Source organism: Myxocyprinus asiaticus, chromosome 3, assembly GCF_019703515.2.
Source record: "Myxocyprinus asiaticus isolate MX2 ecotype Aquarium Trade chromosome 3, UBuf_Myxa_2, whole genome shotgun sequence".
Lineage (NCBI taxonomy): Eukaryota > Metazoa > Chordata > Actinopteri > Cypriniformes > Catostomidae > Myxocyprinus > Myxocyprinus asiaticus.
The window spans coordinates 61,099,851-61,123,688 of record NC_059346.1 but is presented as its reverse complement, the minus strand read 5'-3'; the positions used below and the strand labels follow the sequence as shown (position 1 = coordinate 61,123,688).

General features: G+C 40.2%; 1 protein-coding gene across 1 annotated transcript in view; it reads right to left on the bottom strand.

Annotated features, from left to right (window-relative positions):
• Positions 1-23,838, bottom strand: part of hip1rb (huntingtin interacting protein 1 related b) — a 126,607-nt gene that overhangs the window by 36,650 nt on the left and 66,119 nt on the right. The window contains exons 8-20 of the mRNA XM_051672335.1: positions 20,402-20,542; positions 17,928-17,985; positions 17,744-17,819; positions 17,461-17,619; positions 16,688-16,740; positions 16,452-16,524; positions 15,627-15,810; positions 15,448-15,536; positions 14,671-14,787; positions 13,886-13,987; positions 12,961-13,155; positions 9,909-10,056; positions 8,897-8,983 (exon numbers count right to left, since the gene is read on the bottom strand). Of these exons, the coding sequence (XP_051528295.1) occupies positions 8,897-8,983; positions 9,909-10,056; positions 12,961-13,155; positions 13,886-13,987; positions 14,671-14,787; positions 15,448-15,536; positions 15,627-15,810; positions 16,452-16,524; positions 16,688-16,740; positions 17,461-17,619; positions 17,744-17,819; positions 17,928-17,985; positions 20,402-20,542 (1,482 nt within the window). The remainder of the gene's footprint in view (positions 1-8,896; positions 8,984-9,908; positions 10,057-12,960; positions 13,156-13,885; positions 13,988-14,670; positions 14,788-15,447; positions 15,537-15,626; positions 15,811-16,451; positions 16,525-16,687; positions 16,741-17,460; positions 17,620-17,743; positions 17,820-17,927; positions 17,986-20,401; positions 20,543-23,838) is intronic.

The window sequence follows — 23,838 nt, the reverse complement described above, 5'->3', positions numbered from 1 at the left end:
CTGAGTGTCATCACATTTGGCTCTGATTAGTAGCGTTATCAAAGTTCCTCCGGCATTGTTATTAATGGATGGTAGCCAATTTTTATAAATTAATTAAACAAACTTGACAATAAACATTTTAAACTGATTCCTCAGTTTGTCACTCCACTTTACCGTGTGTCATCTTCCGTTTTAATGTACAACAGTATCTGAGTGAGGCAATTGTCAGGGATACAGGGGCGGATCTACCAGGCTGGCATGGGATGGCAACTACCACCCTATGAAAAAGCATTGTCTACCCATCTGCCACCCTAGCATTTGGTATCCCAATGTAAAAAAATAAATGTACGTTTATTACAGTTGATGCTGATGTAATGTAAAAGTTTACTTACGTTGAACTGTCTCAACTCTAACCGAACACACAAATGACTACAGCAGTTCTTGACTATCGCGGCCATCACGTGATTGATTACTTCTGCGTCCATTTGTATGTTTGTTAACTGCAGCGTTTGCACAATGATTCTGCATCTGGCAGGCATAGTTGTCAATTCTGCTTAAAGTTAGCAACTTTGGGCTTGTTTTTCATAAAGTTGCTTATAAATATGGCCACTTACGGGTTGCTGTTTTTTGTGCTTATTTTCAGAATACAGTCATGTTTTTTGGGGGCTTCCAAAACACCCGCCCCATGCACCTTTCTGCACTCGTGGTCTCACGTATACTGCACGTGCTGACTTGCATTTTTCGATCGGAAACTGGATTTGAAAATACACGGTCACAAAGCAACCCAGTAAATGTTTTCTCAACCAAGATAATAATGACATGGACAGATACATGGAAAAATAGATGTATAATGTTAATTTCTCAGTTGTTTTCAAGTCTTCCAAGTCAAGTATTTTTATTTAGTCCTTACTATGTGTTATGCTCCCTTTCAGATGTCTTATTATAAAGGTGATACAAGAGTGACAAAGGTGATACTGGACTTTATTAGCTCAAATAATATGGTCTGTGCATCCACTATCCATCCATCCATCAAGGTTTGGCCTGCATAAGGTGACATTTGGTCCAACCCAGCCCTCAATTTAAAATTAGTTTTACACCCCTGCTCAACATAACCTGTCATTTTTAGTCACGTAGTTTGTTTCTCTTATTGTCCCTTGTTTCTGCCTTTCCCAGCCCCTACTCAAATTATGCTTAATAAGTGCGATTTATTCATTGACTTTAGATTGCCAGTTTTATATGAGAAATATTTTATTTTAAAAAAAGGATATAATTATTGAAGCTAAATTATTTTGATATGGGGGACCAGGGCTAATTGTCACAAGGAAAAGTTTCACAAGGGCTATATTTAAGTAACTATAAGGTTTTGACTTAAAAGTCTAATTACACAAATGTGTGTTTTCTCTAGCAGTGGTTTTGTATGCTGGTTTCAAACACCTACTTCAAAACCCTCTTAAATTATACATTTTTTGGGAAATCTTTTAGGCATGATCACATTAATTTTCACATTAAACCTATGCCACTGGTTTAATGGCAGGTTCCATTGTGACAAATAATTTTATCTTTTTTTCTGCGCAGTAACGGTGAAAATTATCAATTGCTTTTTTGTAGCCAAGACTTCAGTGTATGTGGTTATACGTTATACGCTATATGACTTTAAAAATAAACCTACCAACTACTCTAAGGGAGTACAAAGTGTAAAAACTAGCACCAGTCAACCTAGTTTTCTCCTGGAGAACGCAGATTAACATGACCATGTAAACACATAAGTGGCGTTCTTACAGGTTTTTGAGGAGTGTGCGTGTGCATGGAACAGACCGGATAACTAACGTCATAGGATGGAGCCCAACAATGTCAACACAGTGGAAATTCAACATTTCAGGGACTACACTGGGAAAAGCACATACATTATAAACTATACACATTTACACACACACCAATGTAAAATATCAACAGTCCCTTACGTCCGCTTATATGCACTTGTACATTGAGTTTTATGTAATGGGAAAGCTTGAAGATCTTGAGAATAGAAGCCGCAGGAATAACGTTCGAATTGTTGGAATTCCTGAGCATGAGGAGGGCAGAGATATGGTGAAATTCCTAGACGAGCTCTTCCCAAGTCTGCTCGACATAACAGGCCACAAGCTGGAAATCGAGCGAGCTCACAGAGTCCCAGCTCACAGATTTGCTGAGGGAGATAGACCCCGAAAGATCTTGTGTTGCGCAAGGCGAGGAGCAAAGGGAAGCTTTCTTGGAAGAACCATAATATTTTCTTGTTCCCGGACTTTGCGAGTACGACAAGAGAGAAACGCGATCGGTTCAAGGAATGTAAGAAACTCTTACATCAGCGAAAGATCACTTTTGCTCTGATGTTCCCGGCCAAACTGAGAATAGAAACGAAGGACGGTCGCAAAGTATTTACATGTCCCAATCAGGCAATGGATTTTAATGAATCAATGGGTGAGTAAACTGCATTGGCTCCACCAAACAGCTGGAGCCTGTTTTGTGAATAACACTTTTCCTTAAAGAAACTTTTGCATTGATAAAGATTACTTTTGCATTGAAGTTCCCAGCCAGTTTGAGTGTGGACATTACGGATGACCACAAAATATCTACATGCTCACACAAAGGATGTCTTTTATAAAGTTGACGGATTGTGTAAGTCATGGTATATACTTTTATGCGGCCTCCGAGTGAATTGACTCGACCATCCGGGGAACCGGGATGCCGGTTTTGTTTCTTTTTGTATTGGTTCCGCCTAGCGGCTGGAGCTTGTTCTGTTGAATAACACTCCTTTGAAACAGCTGTGGATTAATCTGTCCGTTCTTCGTGCTTATTCCTCCTTCTGGCTGTAGTTTGTTTTGTTGAGTATTTTTACGGGACACTGGAATGAATACGTCATCCGCTGAACTCATAACAGCCGACTCACAGAACATTCGTTTGTCTGTCCGAGGAATCTGAACGGTTTTATATCAGCTGGAATTTGTTTTGTGGAAGTTCACACCTTTGAGACAGTTCTGTGAATTGATCTACACGTCCTTTGTGTTCATTCTTCCTATTTGCTGGGGTTTATTTTACAAATTATTTTCTGTTATGTAATTTTGCCTCAAAAATCTGTGAGGCAAAATTGAGCAATCCAATGGCAAAGTTGTCGTTGGGGCTCGTGGGCGTTCATGGACCTTTTGAGTTTAGAGGGATCGTCGCCGGTTGGCGCTTTCGTGCGTGGGGTTAATGCGCACGTTTTTCTTTTTTCTGTTTGTTTTGTTCGGGGGGAAGTTCGGGGTTTGATTGTTTCACTAATGGGGAATGTGGTCTGTATCATTTTGTTTTTGACACACAATTTATTTTTTCTACTATATCAAAATGTCAAATGTTAATATAAGTGTACTATCTCTCTCCACATGGAATGTAAATGGGTTGGGGCACCCCATAAAAAGAAGGAAGGTTATTTCTTTTCTTAAACGTAACAAATATGATATAGTGTTTCTTCAAGAAACACATCTCTCCCTGCAGGAAGCTGAAAAAATTGGGAAGATATGGGGTGGACATGTTTTTTATAGTGCTGGCTCAAGTAAGAGCAAGGGAGTCATTATATTGATTAATAAACATCTACAATTCAAATGTCTCAAACAGACTAAAGATAAATTAGAGAGAGTCATTATTGTTTTATCTGAAATTCAAGGGCAAAGGTTGATTTTGGCTAATATTTACGCACCTAACGCTGATGATCATGGCTTTTTTATAGATCTTGAATGGATGCTGCAAGCTGCTGGCACCCCTCATGATATAATATTGGGAGGAGACTTTAATCTTTTGATGGACTCAGTCCTTGATCACGAAGGACTGGGTTTTGACCAGTGTGATGATTGGTAGGCAGGTTATTTTGAGGAGTTGGAAGTCAGATGGAGCACCCTGGAGTGGTGCGCGGAGATGGGGAGGGTGGCTGCCTTCGAGGAGGGGTTGAGCATAAGGATGGGGGTTAGGGATTCTTACAATAAGAAATGGGGCAATTACTTAGCATTTTTGGGGGAATCTCGAGGAGGGGCGGTGGAGGGAGTAATTTAGAGTTTATTTTTTAAATTTTTATTTTTTTTTATTACACTTGATTATTGTATTTTATTTTATGTTGCTGTTTTAGTTTTGTGTTTTTTTTCTGTGTGTGTGTGTCTATATTCTATTGACCACAGCGGTGTTCGTGGGGGGGTCAGGGTGGGGTGAGAATTTGGTAGGGGGAGGGGATATAGTGGGGGTTTAATGTTTAAAGTGTTTGATTCAATATATATATATGTTGTTGTATTTTTTGTGTTAATTTATGAATCAATAAAAATGTTAATAACAAAAAGAGTACGCCGCTTATACAGTGTATGTAAATGGGAACGCTGCTATCTTGCAATAACCTGCTTTCTTGCAATAAGCCGCTGTCTGGTGTCCATGTACACATAGTGTCTTGGTGCTCTGGAGATTGATATTTTGTTATTATTTTTAATGTTATGTAAGAATGCAAAAAATGCATTGAAATTATTTCAATATTAGCAAAACAGTAGCAAAATAATTACTTTGTGGAAATGACACTGTATTGCAAATTTATGGGCATTTATAATTTTATAATTTTAACTATTACTTGTAGTGGTCGACCGATATGGGTTTTTTAATGGCCGATGCCGATTCTGATATCCAGAGAGCAGGGTGGCCTAACCAAGGCTGACCGATACAATGCCGATATATCACACAATTTAATATAGTAAATAACAAACATAAAATTGCTAAAAAATAATAATAATAATAAACTCTTATTTAGCACTATATTTATTCAATTTCACACAAAACAAAAAAATAATATTGTATTTTAAATGGTAGATAGCAGTTTCTTCAGATTTCTGTTTAGTCATCAAATGTTAGTAATTTTAGTAATTTATTGATGAAAATGAAGAAATTGTTAATATATTAGGAAGAAGGAAATTACAGTACACACAGTAGTTCAGCAACCATGAATGGCATGTCCATGTTAGCAGTCGCATTTACTCAAAAAATACAGAATCAAACCAATTGTACATACAGTACATAGTGAATAAGACATTTACTTCTAGCACACGTGAAGCGTAGGCAGCTGACTTGCTACCTTGCTGCCTAATCAGTTATTGGCTTAACTGACATCTGTTTTGAATGAATGGAAATCTTAAGGAAACTGGTCTCCGAACAGTTTGAAAAGCACCCTATTTTCATCGTACCTCCGTATACAGCCTCTGGAGGCAGCATTTTCCTGGTTTCGGATGCAGCCTTGAAGTTGCCTTCACGTGTTCATGAGGATCCAGCATGAGCAACAATCTCCTGACAGTTTAAACAGCCTGGATCGCCTACTTCATGATTTGTGAATGAGAGGAACTTTTGATCCTGATCCTGAAGTTTTTGATTCTGGCTGATAGAATACACGCTTCAGAGGAAGATATTGGATGAGCGCTCGATGGGAAGAAAATGCTGGATTTTCTTGAGGTTCGTGAATTACATCTATTTAAACGAGATGGTATATAATAGAAGTTTTATTGATATTTGCCTTTTATCATGAGAAAACTTATAGGGAAAAGAGTAGAGACTGTTAGAATACATGCTTCAGAGGAAGATTTATGAGCGTTCCACAGGATGCTGGATCTGCTTAAGTTGTGTAAGGTTGGTTTATTGGATATGCGCATATTTGTAGACAGTATATGATAATAGTTTGGTTGATATTTGCCTTTTTGTCATTAGACAAGACAGTTAAAAGTTAAAGGGAACTGTTGAGAAGAGAGAGAGAGAGAGAGAGAGAGAGAGAGAGAATGAAACAGGCGAGCACTTTAACATTATGAGCTCAAACGCGTCTGCCGCGGTGATGCTTTTCCAAATGTGTGTTATTCCTGGTTGCGCTCGTTATCTCTCGCCTTCTGACGGTCACAATCACTGTCTTTCGTGTCTGGGCACTGCTCACGCGGAGACAGCGTTCGTGGATGGTCATGTTCTCATTGCGAGAATATGTCCATGGCAACGTTGCGGTCGCGCCTCGCCTTTGTAAGAAAGCAAGCCACCCCAGAGGCTCCCGCCTCGGTCCTTTTACCCACGGGTATGAGGCCAGTGCGGCTAGCACTGGGGGCGATTTGGGGACCCCAATGGGACCGCCTCCACCGGGTATCCCCCCGCGGACCTCCCAATCCCCAGCACGCTCGTCTGCCCCGATCGGGCTTCCGGATGAGTCCGCCGGCTCGTCTCACGGCGAGTTCGACCTCTTATTCGGAGCCCGCGAAAGTGATGAGCTCTCGAGTGCAGCATCGGAGAGCAGGCTCGTCCAGTCGGAAGCCTCAGCTGGGCTGAGGCGGAGATGACGACATGCTTTCCCGGGCAGCCGGAGCGTCGGCTAGAGTGGAACTCACTGCTCTTTCCTGAACCCTCGCGGCTCGGTGATTGGTTCCTGGGCTCGCGGCGCCGCTCAAAGCCACGCCCCGCCCCTGTTCCTTTCTTCACAGAAGTGCATGAAGAGCTGACAAGGTCGTGGGAGGCACTTTTTACTGCCCGGTCCCGATCTTTTCAGCTTCCCCGCCCTCACTACCCTCGATGGTGGGGCGGCAAAGGGCTATTCGGCAATCCCCCGGTGGATAAAGGCGCTCACGGTGCACCTATGCCCGCAGAGCACCGCCACCTGGAGCGGGTGCCCAAAGCCCCCTTCCAAGGCCTGTAGGTTTACGTCGTCTCTGACGGCCAAGGCCTACGGTGCCGCTGGACAAGCCGCCTCCGCCCTGCACGACATGGCTCTCCTGCAAGTCCGCCAAGGCGCTAAAGGAACTGCACGAGGGTAGTTCCGCCCCGGGATTGATGCAGGAACTACGCTCGGCGACCGACCTCGCTCTCCGAGCAACGGAGGTCACGGCGCGGTCTCTCGGGCAGACGATGGCCACACTAGTGGTCCAGGAGCGCCACCTTTGTCTCAACCTGGTCGAGATGGGTGAGGCCGACAAGACACGATTCCTTGCTGCCCCCATTTCCCAGGCGGGCCTATTCGGCGACACCATCGAGGACTTTGCCCAGCAGTTTTCGGTGGTAGAGCAGTAGACGGATGCTGGCCGGCGTATCCTACCCCGGCACAGCTCAAGATCCCGCACCCCGTCTACTCATCGCCAAGGGCGTCCCCATGCGGTGACTGCACCGGCTCCACCGCAGCCCGCCCCTTCGGCCCGGCCCCGGCGTGGAGCCCACCGCAGAAATCAGACGCCACCCATCTTACGGCCACCCAGAACCCGTGAAAGACTTCAAAGCGCCCTTGAGACAGGTGACCCAGGGACAACAAAACCCGCTGCTCTGGAGCTGGTAAGCAGATCTCCATCTTTTTGTTACCTTTTGCATTTAATTGCGCTGCATGCCCAAGTGGCTGCAGTACTCAAGAGCTCAGCAAGAGCGGTTTCCTTGTTCCCTGGGTCACGTATCCGGTGTGCACGGCCGTCATCACGACTACCGTCCACCACTCTATTTGGCAGGTTTGGCGCTCCAGCGGCGGTCTCCCGGCAAGGGGTGCCTCTCTAACAGACATTTGCAGAGCAGCGGGCTGGGCAACACCCAACACCTGTGCAAGGTTCTACAACCTCTGGATGGAACCGGTTTCGTCCCAGGTAGTGGCACGCAACACAAGCAACATAAGCCCGGGATAGCTGGCCGGGTGTATCGCTTGCACATAGCGCCTTCCACCTCCCTTGGAGCTGAAGACATGCGCCATTAATTCCCAGTAGTGTTCACAAACTTTGTTCCCTGGTTGACTTCCTCCGAGCCCTGTGGCAGTCGAGTTTTCGGAGAGACTCGCTGCTAGCCCAGTACATGCGCTAACTAAGAGCCCTGTTCTGGGGTAGGTGCTCCGAATGTGGCGGTTCCCTGTAAGGCTAACCCCATGCGATATATATCTTCCGCTAGTTCGTTTCCCTGCTGGCAAACTGCGTCTTCCTTGGGCAGAACTCCTCTGCCCCAGTCTCCATGTTTGTAGTAACTCCTCCCCCATTGGGCAAGATCTACCATGAAGGCTCTCCGCATGGTTGGAAAGACCATGTGACGTATTCTTCCACTTAAAGATCCCCCCCTCTCTTTGGGCGAGGTGAGTGGTTGCATACCAGCTCCTTTTATACCTGTATGTATAAAAGGGGGAGTGGCATGCAAATACCACTCGCCAATTTTCATTGGCCTTTTATCAAAGACCAGAGGTGTCTCGGGCTCCCAAGAGTGACCCCTAGTGTCACTACATCGACACAACGTCTCGTTCCCTCCATCAGGGAACGGAGGTTACACAAGTAACCATGACGATCTTAATCCAGAAGAACTATGCATGGGCACTTACTTTGGTGTTGCCAACTCTTATAGTCCTCATGCCACCCACTTGCCACCCCATAAATTATTTTCTAGATCTGCCCCTGCAGGGATAAGTGTTCCTGCTTATAAGGAAAATGAGGAGCTGCAAGCTATTCAGGCTAATGGTCAATGTATACTCAAGTGAGAAGACTGTTTTCCATCTAATTTTATTTAAAATGTTATTGTTTTCTTTGTTTTGGCATGTTAAATTAAACTTTCTTCTGTATTTTAAGCACATTGCTATTGTAGACAGCATGACTTTTTAATTAAACAATTTATTTATTTACATGGCATTCAAATTAGATGGGGACTAATAATGTAAAACTCAGATTGCAATTTATCTTGTAATAAACAGTACATTTGTTCACCAGTGAATGCTTCCCCAATCACTGCACTCAACCTGGAAGGATATAACTCAACTTCTAAGATGACTGAACCAGGAATTTTTGAGTAATCAGACTCTTGGCTGGAAATATTGCTTTAATTCATTAAAAATCATTAAAAAAAACATTTAAAAAAAAAAACGTTTAAAAAGAGAGAGAGAGAGAGAGAGAGAGAGAGCACATACCCCCCATATTCTTCACAAACTCAGAGTGGCCAGTCTGCACTTTATCAATGGAGCCCAACGTGGCCTCTGCTCGGCTGATGAGGTAATCTAATGAACAGAAAAGGTCAAAAAAAGATATTTTACTAAAATCATGCATATCCAATTAATAAAAACAAAATGGGTCGAATTCATTAAACAGATGTTCACTTTGCATGTGGCATTTAAAAAACCTGGGAAGGGAATCTTTTTCCAGACAAATGTCTGGAAAGTAATTGTTATTAATGATTATGATAAATTCATATGGGAAGATGACATGTCTTCGTTATTTATGCGTTGTTGTCATGTCAAAACAGCCCTGTGCGTTGTGGCTAGTTGAGGCTAATTTATTTAGCTGATTACTTTTGCAGCAATTATTAAATATAAGCAATATGGGTTATTTATACTGGGAGATGATTATGCTAAGGTAGGCTAGCTACTGCAGATAAATCTTACATAACGCAGAGGATTACAATCACGGAGAAGCTCTGGTAATTATTACATTACTTCCCCAGATATAAAGCAAATCCTTTACGAACAGGGATTTATTCACTAAACACTCATAATTCAGTATAACCAACATTAAATGTACTGAAATAGCACTGTGCTATATGAATTTAAATTATGTCATTGTCATTCTTTTATAGATTATTCACAAATCTCAGCAATATTTTCTTGTCACATAAACATTGTGCTTTTTACCCTCTACGGAAAGCAAGAATTTAATTTAAAATAGATGTTTGTGTGCATTTTCTGGTGATCATGGCAGCAGTAATTCATAAAAGTATGATCAAATATTAGAGAAGAACGTTATAAAAGGGCAAACAGTACATCTAGACGAATACTGAAGTCAGCATTTTAAAGAGCCGATTTAGGTGCTTGGGTCTAAGTGGTGGAGTGTGCCATATTATGGTAGTTGGTTGCATCCTCCACAACCTAACATTTAGATGCTAGATGGGGAATTGCACTGTGCAAATTCTGCTTGGCACAGCATTACCTGGTGAGCTGGTACAGCGGATGTGCAGTGGATCATCTAGTTTAGCGACAGCATCCTGAATGATGTTCTCTGCCTCTGTAACAGTCGCCTGCAGCAGAGCAAACTGCTCCTCTAACAACTTCTGCTGCAGCTGCTCCTCACGACTCAACTGCATACACACACAAAGATACATTAGCACTTATGCAACTGATTATTTGCAGAAATGCACCCTTTGTAGGATTATAATTGCATTTAGCTATAGTAAAAATGCGATGATGATGATGAGATATGAGAAAATTAAACTTTGGATCAATTGTATAAATCAACACAAATGGCTGTCTTCAGTCAAATTTCATCAGCCAATCAGTTGAATGGATCATGATCATGAAATTCAGTGACAGAAGTCATTGATGATGTGCAAGTTTTTGTTTTCTATAAATTGTAAATATGACTAAGTTGTTTTTAAGCTCAAATATAAGCACCGTAGAACTAAGGTCATAAGTCTGTGACTTATCTCTCTGGTTTTGCTGTCTCTGCCTTTTTGCTCACACTATTATTTTTGTCCACTCAAGCTTTGATTTTTTTTTTTTGTACTCACTTGTCTGCAATTAATGTGGACTGTTTAACATGCTAAAATAAATTAACATAATTATTGCGGCATCCGTTTAACACCCCATTTCCAGTACAGTGGTGTATTATGGGCTCACAAATATCTCAGACCATCTCAGTGTAACTGAACGGCACTCAAAGCAGCTCTGGAGAACGCGCAAAGATTAACACTTCTTGTATGACCTGATGTGTACGCACACCACCTGGGGTGGTTTGCGCCAAACTCATGTTAAAGTAAACAGATTAATGTGCATGGCGAATGCAAAGTGCTCACTTTACTTAAATGTAACATTCACAAGACAGCAAACATTCGTATTGGAGGAGGGAGTGTGGGCTAGGATTCTAAAAAACATCAAGTCTACATCTAGAGATGCAAGGGCACGCCTTATGCAATTTAAGATTTTGCATCGATTCTATTGGACCCCCTCTAGATTGTATAGGCTGGGTCTTAAAGACACACCCACCTGCTGGCGATGCCAATCAGAAGATGGGGACACAGCCCATGTTTTTTGGTGGTGTGTTAAGATCCAAGAATTTTGGTTGAGGGTTCAGAGTTTTATGTGTGACGTATTGGGCACTCAAATTTCATTTTGCCCCAGACTCTGTATTTTAGGCGATGGGGCGGTCATTAATATAGGGGATAAATATATAAAAAACTGGGTCCTAGCCAGTGTTATGACCGGCAGACAGGTCATCCTTAGGGGATGGAAGTCGGCTTGAGTGCCCTCATTTCAAGAGAGGCGCACAGAGATGGGCAGGTTAGCGGCATTTGAGAAGCTAGGCAGCCTGGATTTCTTTAATAAAAAATGGGGCAGTTATTTGGCCTTTTTGGGGGGCTCTCGGGGAGGGACAGTGGAGAGGGATTTGTAATTTTGAATGTATGTGTGCAACCTTTTTGTTGTTTGTGGTGTGTTTTTTTTTTTTTTTTGGTGTGTTTCTGAATGTTTTCTGCTGATTTGTTGTCTATTTGTGTGTCATTGTCAATTTAGCATTTGACCACTGGAGTGCTTGTTTGTGTTGGGTGGGGGGATGTTCGGGGGGAAGGATTTTAGTTTCATATAATGTGATTCAACATTTTCTGTTATGTTTGTTTGGCTTGTGGTATGGAATCAATAAAAACTGTTAATAACAAAAAAGATAGCAAACATTCTTTTTCCTTAAAGGATCATACAAAGTTAACGACATACAGTGACAGATGAGGAGATGAGCTTACTACATTTCAGTCGTACTGAACGGTCTTAATGTAATGTGAGAAAGTGAATTTAGGAACAATTTCTATTACTATTGCATTACATCGCAAAATATATTCGATAAAATAATAATATTAGATATTATGCACTCACTAAGCACTTTATCAGGAACACCTGTATACCTACTTATTCATGCGATTATCTAATCAGCCAATACTTTGGCAGCAGTGTTATGTATAAAATCATGCAGATATGGGTCAGGAGCTTCAGTTAATGTTTACATCCACCATTAGAATGGGGAAACATTTTTATCTCAGTGATTTCGACTGTGGCATGATTGTTGGTGTCAGACGGGCTGGTTTGAGTATTTCTGTAACTGCTGATCTCTTGGGATTTTCACACACAATAGTCTCTAGAGTCTACTCAGAATTGTGCCAAAAACAAAAAACATCCATTGAGGGGCAGTTCTGTGGACGGAAATGCCTTGTTGATGAGAGAGGTCAACGGAGAATGGCCAGACTGGTCCTTTGTCTAGTTCCGTTTGTTTTTTTCTTGTTTTACCCCACCATGGGTTGGTTTGTTTGTTCAAGCATTCACTGTTTGTCTTGGTATTTCTGGGTTTTGTTTTGGCCCAGCTTTTGCATTTTTGTTTCAGTTTTTCTGATTTTAATAAAGTTTTGGAGTCACACTGTTCTGCAATTGGGTTCTGTTTGCCACACCTAACACATCCACCCAAAAGCTTAACAGGAGTTAACAGAACACTATTTTCTTATTTTTTATAACTGAGAGAGGTTGACAGCCCAAGAATTAGTGACTGGAAGCAAAAATTAGCCTGCAAAGCACATGACTCAATGACATGCCAGACATTTTCCATGACTTTCCCATGATCTTTCCAGGTGTTTGCGATTGCTTGATAAGGATTTTAAAATAATTTTGATTCAGACAGATCCACATAAATCAAGCCATCACCATACAATCCATAACTAGCTAATAGATTTGATTAATTTCCATGACTCTTCTAGGCCTAGAAAACCATTTTAAAATATCCTGATATATCCAGGTTTTCCATGACCATGGGAATGTGGTTCCATTCATACAGCACATATCAACAAAATTTGCTCTCGAAAGTCGGTTGTGACAATGCAATAGCAGGGAATTAGATGTGCATATAAATCTAGCCACGTCTTTTTCATTAGCACTAGAAAGGCAAAAGGGCAAAAAAAAAATTCATTTCATGCTTTATTTTCTCTTCAGAAATTTAGACCTGGCCATACCTTCTCTTTGAGTTTGCCCTGTAGTTCTCCCAACTCCTTGATGCTTCTATCTCTCTCATGCAGGAGTGAAGACTCTTTCAGCTGAGCTGCCTGCTTCAGAGAGGAGAGCTCTGCATCCTTCTCACTCACAGAGTGCATTAGTCTCTCCTTCTCTGCCTGCAGTGCAGTCATAGAGCTGTTCAGCTGCTCTCCAGCCTGAAAACACACCAAAAAGCACAATGACCAAAACCCCAAAACATGGCATGATCTTTTTAAGGCTCTGATTATATTATTAAAGAAATATTTAAGAAATATTCAGGATTCAATTCAAGTTAAGCATTTATGGCATGTCGATAACCACAGAAAATAGTTCTCTAAGTAACTCATCTCTTAGTAAAAAGACTAAGACTGTACACCTACTTATACATGCAATTATCTAATCAGCCAATCATGTGGCAGCAATGCATAAAAATCATGCAGATCCTGCTCAGGAGCTTCAATTAATGTACACATCAATCATCAGAAGGTGGGAAAAATGTGATATCAGTGATTTCAACCGTGGCATGATTTTCGGTGCCAGACGGGCTGGTTTGAGTATTTCTGTAACTGCTGATCTCCTGGGATTTTCATGCACAACAGTCCCTAGAGTTTACTCAGAATGGTGCCAAAAACAAAAAAACAACAAGTGAGTGACAGTTCACGGAAATGCCTTGTTTATGAGAGAGGTATACAGAGAATGGCCAGACTGGTTTGAGCTGACAGAAAGGCTACGGTAACTCAGATAACCACTCATAATAGTGTATAACATCTCAGAATGCACAACATGTCGAACCTTGAGGCGGATGGGCTACAACATCAAAAGACCACGTCGGGCACTTTATTAGGACCATAGTGTTCCTAATAAAGTGCTCAGTGAGTGTATGTTACCATAGATCAGATACTATACCTTCTCAGTAGCCTGTAATGAACTTTTGACTCTTTGGATCTCTGCATTCTTCTCTTCAAGGTCTCTTCTCAATTTATCCATATCAAACTTCTGCTCCTCCAACTACAATAACAAGATTTAGTATATTAAGAGAGGTGGTTCAATTTCTAGCTGGATGGCAGAAGCCGCTACTCTCAGGTCATGTGACTTTTTACCAACCAATGGCAGGCAAGTGGCAGAAACTATTGAATCATTGCAGATTTACCAATATGGAAGCAATACAGTGAATATAATTCCTTGCAGTGAAAGTGGGAGGAGGTATGAAAAATGCATAGCTCTTTAACACATTAGTGGCTGGTTGAACTAACCAACCAGTACAAGCTGTAATTTTCTGCTAGTTGGGATCACGGTCATAAGACAGTTTTACCGGCAAGCAAATTCCTTAAAAAGTTATTAAATATAGCCATCAGAATAAATTAATGTAATTCCTTAGAGTGAGAGTGGAAGGGATATAGCAAAATTCAGAGCTCTTTAACGTAATAGCTACTAGCTAATGTGTGAGAATAGATTCATAACCCTTTATTTATAAGGGAATGAATAGAGGTTAAGGAGCGATCACATCGTTTATTACAAGTTGGGCCTATGCTTTGGAAATAGACTTAGAGACTTAAGAATTTTTTTTAAATGGGGCAGAATTCAATAGCTCCTGCCACTCTTCTCATCTGCCAGAGGCAGCTACTGCCAGCCAGCAAGGGACTGAACCACTAGAGGGAAGATGTGTGCATTATTTATGTGTGCATTCTTACCTTCATGTCTGATTCCTGTTTGACCCTGTCTATCTCAAAGGCTAACTGCTGTTTGGTTCTTTCAACTTCCTCTTGAGTCTGCTGTGTGGCTGACAGCATCTTTACTGTGTCTGCACTCTACAGAAGATAAAAGGACAGACTGACTCTGTTTATATGCACAAGAATATTCTAATATTAATTAAAATATGTTCATATTCCAATTATGTAAGCACCATGTAAACGCATTAATCTGACTGCCATAACCAGATTAAGCCAATAAACGTTTTACTTGCACAAGTAGATTCTGATATTATTTAGGATTTGTTCACATTTAAATTATGTAAACACCATGTAAGTACATTAACCTGACTGCCATAACCTGATTAAGCCAATAAACGTCTTATTTGCACAAGTATATTCCGATATTATTCAGAATTTGGTCATATTCCAATTATGTAAGCACCATATAAGAGTAAAATAGATTACCCCAATAAAAGTATTTTTAGAATACGGTTTCATGGAGATTGCCAGAATTATATTTCTAGAATCAGTTCTGATTCATTTTCAGATTAAGGTCCATATTCTGGTTAACCCTTTATTCCGAAAAATAATTTTATATGCTGTACAGCTATTGAAATATTCTTGTTTATGGTACATGGTTCATGATATTCATCATATTCTGAATAAATTTAAGACATGTTTTTTTGCCTCTCTTCTCTTCTGGATGCATTTTCAGTTGTTGAAAGGTAATTGAAGCATACATGCAATGCATAATATGCATAGCACCATTTGTAATACCTTTCGGAGTAGTTCAGCATGGTTGGCCACCAGTTCAGCGTGTTTCTCCTTCAGCTTATTATAACGCAGTTCTGTTGCTTGCGCTCTTTCTATGTGTGAGAATTCAAAGACATCAGTTGATACATTTTTGTTGAATTTGGAATGTGTACATGCATGCATAAGCATGTGTGTGAACTCACTCTCTGCCTCAATAAAGGTGGCCTGAATGCTTTCATGCTCAGTGCTACGGCGGCGGATGGCCTCGAGCTCCATGCGCAGCTGCTCGTTCTCCACCAGGGTGCGCTGTTTCTGCAAACGCTGCTCCTCCAACTCGGCCTCAAGACTGTTGATCTGAGACTTGAGCTGTGAAATATAACGCTGAGCCTAAACACAGGAGAGATGTGGAACAGGAAAAATTGTGAGGATGAGAGGGAAAGAATAAAACATTGTGAGACCATAGTACATGCAGTTATTTCTCTAAGACTCTAAGTTTGGAAGTCAAGGTTTGACAACAAGTTTATATGATTGATTGATTCTTTATTAGATAGACAGATAGATTGATTCTTGTAGTCACATTTATTTTTCAACTACTTTTAAATAAAAAGAAACATCTGCTTCTCTTTATATTTATTTAAGGGTTTTTAATCTGTACATCTCTCCCTAGTTGGGACCTGTAAGTTGTTTAGAAATGTTTGCATTACAAAACACAGACGTGAGCAGACGTACAGATACATTTAAATGTTGTGGACACTCAGGTTAGCATTCCTCTCAAATTCTAAACCAGACATTCAAATTCCATGGTCAAGACGGAAGCTAAATCCCAGCTAATGCACATTTAAACAAACTGTGAAGAGGTCAAATCAGCTGTTTGGACTATACATTTAATTTTTTTGTTGGACTGAGATGAAGTAAAATATCAGCCAGTGGCAATTTTTTAAAATGATTGTAATCAAATTATATGTACTTTCAAATCATTTTAAGTATTTAAAAAAAAAACCTGGAAAATAATGTGGCCAACATCTCACCTCTCCTTTGATCTTCTCAAGTTCAGCCTGTAGCAATTCAATTTCTTGCTTCAGACGTTCAATTTGGAGGTCCCTATGATACAGAGTGGAAATACAGAATGAAAAATCTGCCTACTCATAGAGGTACAAATTCCCAGATATACAGAATATCTGCAAAACATAACTTTTGTCATAAAACATGCCATTCACACAATTCTCTGCAAACACAAATTATGCATTTTAAGATTATTTCCTACCTATCATCAAATCCATTATTGGGTGGTCCAAATGCCTGATCAAATATGTCAGCCTTAAAAAAACAATACAGGTCATATTATAGAAGTTGCATTATATTAAAGGAGCAATTGATGGTTTGACACATTCACTATCACACTAATTTACCATGGAGAAAATGTATATGTCTTAACTGTATGTGTCACTACTATCATTGCTCTGGCAACAATGTTTTCCCATATCATTTCTATAAAATTCCATTTAAATTATCCAAACACACAACTTCCATAGACATACATTAGAAATTAGTAAAAGCTTGTCTGTTAAAATGGCAGACAGCAATAGTTGCCAAAGTAGGATTAGTCAGTAACATGTCTAAGACGAGGCTTAGCAAAGGGTCAGTTGTAGCCATGTAAAATTAACAAGACTGCAGACAAATCCGAGAATGGTTTAGGCTAGATGTCAGAAAATTCTCTCATCATAAAAGTCCAAATCAAAACTTACAATTTACTAATTATATTACAAATTATATTTGGCCTTTTGTTCACAGCAGTTCACGTGTTCAAATTTGCTTACATTTGATTAGTGATCCAGAAATCATGCAGAATTGTAAATATTTCATTTTACATCAAAATGTTTATTTTAAAATGTCCAAATCTTAAAAAGGCTTTTGGACTGTATATCTGTGTGACAACATGAAGTGACAACAGCTTTTGACCTCTTAGAACCCCCCTCCCCCCACCATAACAGATATCTGCATCTATCATCATGCTCAATGGTTTCTTCAGATAAGTACCGATGGCAGAGAGGCCATGCTAGGCAGCGCTTCGCTAACGTCTATCAAAGCTTCAGGCTCATCCTCTTCCTGTTCCTCAGGCTCCTCTTCATCCGGGATGACAACCATGGGCTTCACATGCTCAGCCAGGGCCGAGGCCCGGAGGAAGTTGGGTGGAGACTGAAAAAGAGGGATTTTGAAAAGACCTAACCAGAAAAATGCTGACAAGGAAAAAACAATGTATGAAGACATTAAAGTGGGTGAGAATCCAAAAACTGTTTTTCATGAAAATGTGTTTCCTTACATCAGGCAGCCTTGGGATCTGAATCAGCCTCTTAAAGTATAACATGTCTCGTGCTTTATTGAGGAATGTTTTGAGGCTTAAAAAGAAAATACACAAACATTAAATTACTCAAAAGACACAGCATACTTTTGTTACTCTCTCTTATTCTAATATTCAGTGACACATAAAAGTATTTTACGTCTACCTGTGGAACTGATCATGGAAGCGTTCACGGTGTCCCTGGAGTGTGTCTGCTGGTAAACCTGGCACCAAAAACACATACTCATTTACCCAGAGTTTCAAAAACCATGTGCAGACATAAAGAGGGTGCCCATGTTTAAAATACTAAAGCTTGAAAATCAATCCACGCTGTAGCAAAAACTTTAAGTACATGATTTATGGAAGTGAATTACACTTTAGAAAATACAGACATATTGGTCATAGCACCCACTTCTCACACTCAAAAGAAGCTGGAAATTTCCAGCAGTGATTTCTGTAGTAATTAAATAAACCATGAAATAATTAAATATATAAAGAAATGTTGCAATGTGTGCATAAATGAAATGTGAGCATAAATATGAGGTACTGGATTATTTTATTTATGTTAAATGAAAAACATGAAATATGCTTTGAAATGAAAAACAACATGAAATCCACTTTTCAAAGTAAATTGTTTTATATATATATATATATATATATATATATATATGTGTGTGTGTGTGCGTGTGTGTGTGTGTGTGTGTGTATTCAGAAAGTACCAGACCCCATCATTTTTTTTTTCACATTTTGTTATGTTGTAGCCTTATGCTAAAATGCTTTAAATTATTTTATTTTTTTTTACATCAATCTACACTTCATACCCCATAATGATAAAGCAAAAAACAGATTTTTGATAACTTTGCAAATTTACTAAAAAGAAAAACTGAAATAGCACATTGACATAAGTATTCAGACCCTTAACTCAATAGTTAGTTGAAGCACCTTTGGCAACGATTACATCCTCAAGTCTTTTTGGATATGATGCGACAAGCTTTGCACACCTGGATTTGGGGATTTTCTGCCATTCTTCTCTGCAGATCCTCTCAAACTCTGTCAGGTTGGATGGGGACCGTCGGTGGACAGCCATTTTCAGGTCTCTCCAGAGATGTTCGATTGGGTTCAAGTCCAGGCTCTGGCTGGGCCACTCAAGGACATTCACAGAGTTGTCCCTAAGCCACTCTTGCATTGTCTTGGTTGTGTGCTTAGGGTCATTGTCCTGTTGGAAGGTGAACCTTTGGCCCAGTCTGAGGTCCTGAGTGCTCTGGACCAGGTTTTCATAAGGATATCGCTGTATTTTGCTGCATTCAGCTTTCCTTAAACCCTGACCAATCCCCCAGTCCCTGCTGCTGAAAAACACCCCCACAGCATGATGCTACCACCAACATGCTTCACATGGTATTGCGCAGATGATGAGTGGTGCCTGGTTTGACATGATGCTTGGAATTGAGGCCAAACAGTTAAATCTTCATTTCATCAGACCAGATTGCTTAATTGCTCAGTTTGGGCAGGAGGCCAGCTCTAGGAAGAGTCCTGGTTGTTCCAAACTTCTTCCATTTAAGAATTATGGAGGCCACTGTGCTCTTTGGAACCTTCAATGCAGCCAAAACATTTTTGTCGCTTTCCCCAGATCTGTGCCTCGACACAATCATGTCTCTGAGCTCTGCAGGCAGTTTCTATGACCTCATGGCTTGGTTTTTGTTCTGATATGCATTTTCAGATGTGTGACCTTATATAGACAGGTGTGTGCCTTTCCAAATCATGTCCAATCAATTGAATTTGCCACAGGTGGACACCAATCAAAGTGTAGAAACATCTCAAAGATGATCCAGAGAAATGGGATGTACCTGAGCTAAATTTTCAAAAAGTCTGAATACTTATGTCAATGTGATTGTGGTGGTGGGGCGTGGCCGAGCAACATTTGCAGAGAGCGAGGCCTGGAGAGACAGAACAGTAAGGATTGACACCTCTAGCAGCTGTTTTGTGTTTGTAAGGACTGACACCTCTAGCAGCTGTTTTGTGTTTGTACTGAGAGTGGAGAGGGATAAAAAAGGCAATCCAGACCGTTGGAGGGGAGAGAGAGAGAGAGACGAATGCAGCAGTGTGGATGTGTGTTGTGTTATACTGAAAAGCAAAGCTTTATGTTAACACTGAAAAGTGTGAGAAAAATAAACTCACGTTTGATTTTTTACTCGGCTCCCGCTTCCTCTTTCACGAAGAGAACTAGTGATTTATCACAATGATATTTCAGTTTTTTCTTTGTAATAAATTTGCAAAGTTATCGAAAATATGGTTTTTGCTTTAGATTGATGTTAAAAAAATAATAATTTAAAGCATTTTAGCATAAGGCTGCAACAAAAAAATGTGAAAAAAATTAAGGGGTCTGAATACTTTCTGAATGCACTGTATGTATGTATGTATGTATGTATGTATGTATGTATGTATCTATCTATCTATCTATCTATCTATATATATATATATATAATTTTGTCCAATATGGTATATTGCTCCACAGATATCTGCCTTGTGATTCTCTTTTACAAAGAGTCAAGAAGACATGAACAATTGGAAAGGTTTTTCCTTTTTTAAATCTTATTATCGTTATTATCAGTGTCATAATGGAGCTAGCATCCAAACACTCACAGGCATGCAGTTTGAACAGCAGTTTGACGGTGTAGTGGTACAGGTGACTGCAGTCCTGGATGACCTGGATAAGCGGTGCCAGTTTACACTGGCCTGATGTCAGTGTGGAGATGGCAATGGACATATTGAGCTGGCGGAGCACTGAGTATAAAGACAGTAAAATTACCTAGATTAAGATTATACAGGTTTTGTCATATATGTGAACAAACACAGAAGACAGCAACATCTATGACATCTAAAAAAAAAAAAAGTAGGAGACAGCAAACTCTAAAACAAATTTTGGTTTTGGCTTAAAGCTGCACTACTTATAAACTGATAAACTCATTCGTTGTCTCTTGGATAGATAATGTAACGCCCTTTTAGCCGGAGCTTCTAAATCCACACTCAATAAGCTCCAATATGTACAAAACTCTGCTGCCAGCATCCTGACTGGGACCAGGACATGCAATCATATTACTCCTGTATTGGAGTCCTTGCACTGGCTCCCGGTCAGTTTCCATGTCAATTTTAAATTTATGATGCTGACATACAAAGCATTACACGGCTTGGCTCCTCATTATTTATCTGCATTGTTATCTGCATTGTTAATCACTTACACCCCAAATCGCAGACTGCGCTCCTCACAGTCTAATTTGTTGACTGTTCCACAAACCCGCTTAAATTCTATGGGTGACAGGGCTTTTTCTGTCTATGCTCCTACCCTTTGGAACTCTCTTCCTCAAGAACTTAGGGAAGCTCAGACCTATGACATTTATAAAGCTCAACTCAAGACATATTTTTTTTAAACTAGCATTTTCTTGCTGATGTTTACTTTTATTTTTTAATTGTACTATGTACTGCTTATTTTGTGTACAGCACTTTGAGAAGCTGCTTTTAAAGGCGCTCTATAAAATAAAGTTTATTATTATTACTTAGTTCACTCAAAAAACAAATTCTCTCATCATTTACTCCAATACCAGATATGTATGACTTTCTTTCTTCAGCAGAACATAAACAAAGATTTTTACAAGAATGTGTCAGCTCTGTAGGTCCATTCAATGCAAGTGGGTAGTGATCAGCACTTTAAAGCTCCAAAAAGCACAGATACATAGTAGTAATCGAAGTAAATCATATGACTCCATTGGTTAAATTAATGTCTTCTAAAGCAATATGATTGCTTTTGGTGAGAAACAGATCAATATTTATGTCCTTTTCACTATAATTGTTTACTTCCAGTCACTCCATGAGTGTCCATGAGGGGAGTCCTCATATCACGTTGAGTTCTCGCATGAACATGCCAACACACTTACGTCACACGAGAGGTGGTGTGAACCAGTTCCCCTCATGGATGTGCACTACAAAGTGACCAGAAGTAAACAATTATAGTGAAAAGGACTAAATATTTCTAAATACTAAATATATGTTTCTCACCCAAAGCAGTCATTTCACTTTAGAAGACTGGAGTCGTATGGATTACTTTTACTATGATTGTCTGTGCTTTATGGCGCTTTAAAGTGTTGATCACCATCTACTTGCATTGTATGGACCTACAGAGCTGAGATATTCTTCTAAAAATCTTCGCTTGTGTTCTACTGAAGACAGAAAGTCATACACACCCTGGATGGCATGAGGGTGAGTAAATGATGAGAGAACTTTCATTTTTAGGTGAATTAACCCTTTAAGATTTTTTGTTTAATAATAACAAAATTCCATTACTGAGCGAGTACATAAAAAATAAGCGTTCAAAACGGTGTCCTTGCCTTACCCGGATCGACTACGGTAAGCTTACAATAATCTTTTTAATTTTGAGCTGTCAGGTCGATTTGGAGCGAAATTGCAGGTGCAGGTCATTGGTCCTTGTTTACGTCATGTCAGGAAGCACAGAGAATACACTACTGTGTCACGTGTGATGGCTGGGGAAGCTGCAGCAGTTTTCAGAACAGCAGCGACAGTACAGCAGTCTGGATAGATGTTTAACTGTTTACTGTTTGGCAAAGTTGTTTACTTGCTATAATGCTTGTATATGTTTTCTGGTAGGCTTGTTGAAGCTTATATAGGTTGTCATGCTTTAATGAATGTAACATTACTCTGGAGATTTTGTGTTTACCAATCGAGGAGTTTAATTTGCTACGCTTAAGTTACTTTAACATATTTACTAATATTTATGACTTTGGAGTATTTCATAACATTGATGTAGTTTCAAGGTTCCCTAAGTGTGTGTGTGCCGCTGTTTACTAATTTATTTTACCCCAGTCGCAGAAATTGTTCTCACTTTTGACTGCCCTTTTACTTAGGTGTTATTTATAGTTAGGATGGGTAGGACATGCCCTTACCACTTTTTGCCCTTCCCAATTTTGTCCCCACCACTTTTTGAAATAGCTTTCGTCAGATAAGTGTCTAAAGCAGAAAAAAACGTCTGTAGTTTTTCCATCGAAAACAGGACTTTCCATTTCATTCGTGTGTTATAACGAGTTACGATCCAGCACTGGAGTTTGTTATTTTGAATGTTATAAATAATGAGTGCTCATTGTGGCTGTTATCAGTGGCATTTACTGACAGCAGGCAGTGATCCAGACACAGGTTCTGCTCACTCCACTGTACCCCAGCTCGCGCTCCTTGCCAGTTAAATCATAAAGCAAAATGAAAACAGATGAGTCCCCGCTCATGATGTAAATCCACTGACGTAAAGATGAAATCCTTGTTTATTAAATTAAAGTTATATTAGGGTGGATTATAACCTGGTACTCCTTGTACTAGAGGCAAAAACTTTACCATGAGACCAATCAGTCATTCTGGCTGTCATCTTACTGATCCATGTATTTATCCACTGACTAACAAAATCCCAGTACTGACAGTGATAGATGTACGGATCAAGTTATCAAATTAATGATGTGAAATATTTATTGAAGCGCTTGAATTGGTCATCAAGAATTACTATTTATGGGAGTTGCGTGGCACCATGTGGGGGTCGGACATGTGAGCGGTGAGCTCTGTGCACTTTGCTAGTTTTTAAATATTTTTGTGTCTTAAACCGGTGAGATTCCATACACCCTGCTACATAACTGTTCTAAGAAGTCAACATGTCAATGAATTCAAAATCCTCGGGCTCTGGAGATATTAAAAGACACTTACATGCTCAAGCTGATACCCCAGACAGGGCCGCAGACCAGGGACTCAGTTTGGACGGTGCGGCAAGAGAAATCCAGCGGCAATTGTCCAGCATGTCTGTAATGCTGACGAAGGTCGTAGCGGACTTTGAGGATTTTGCTGTAATACATCAATCGATTACTCCCATGGAAGCGAAACAAGAATCGGGGACGTCGAGAGAAGGATAGATTATCTGGAGTCACCGGAGAGGGAGTTAGCTGCTAATCCGCTAGTGACCAAGGCAGATTTGCAGTGCATCTGGGAAAAGTTGGAAGACCTTGAGAATCATAATCGGCGAAACAACGTCCGAA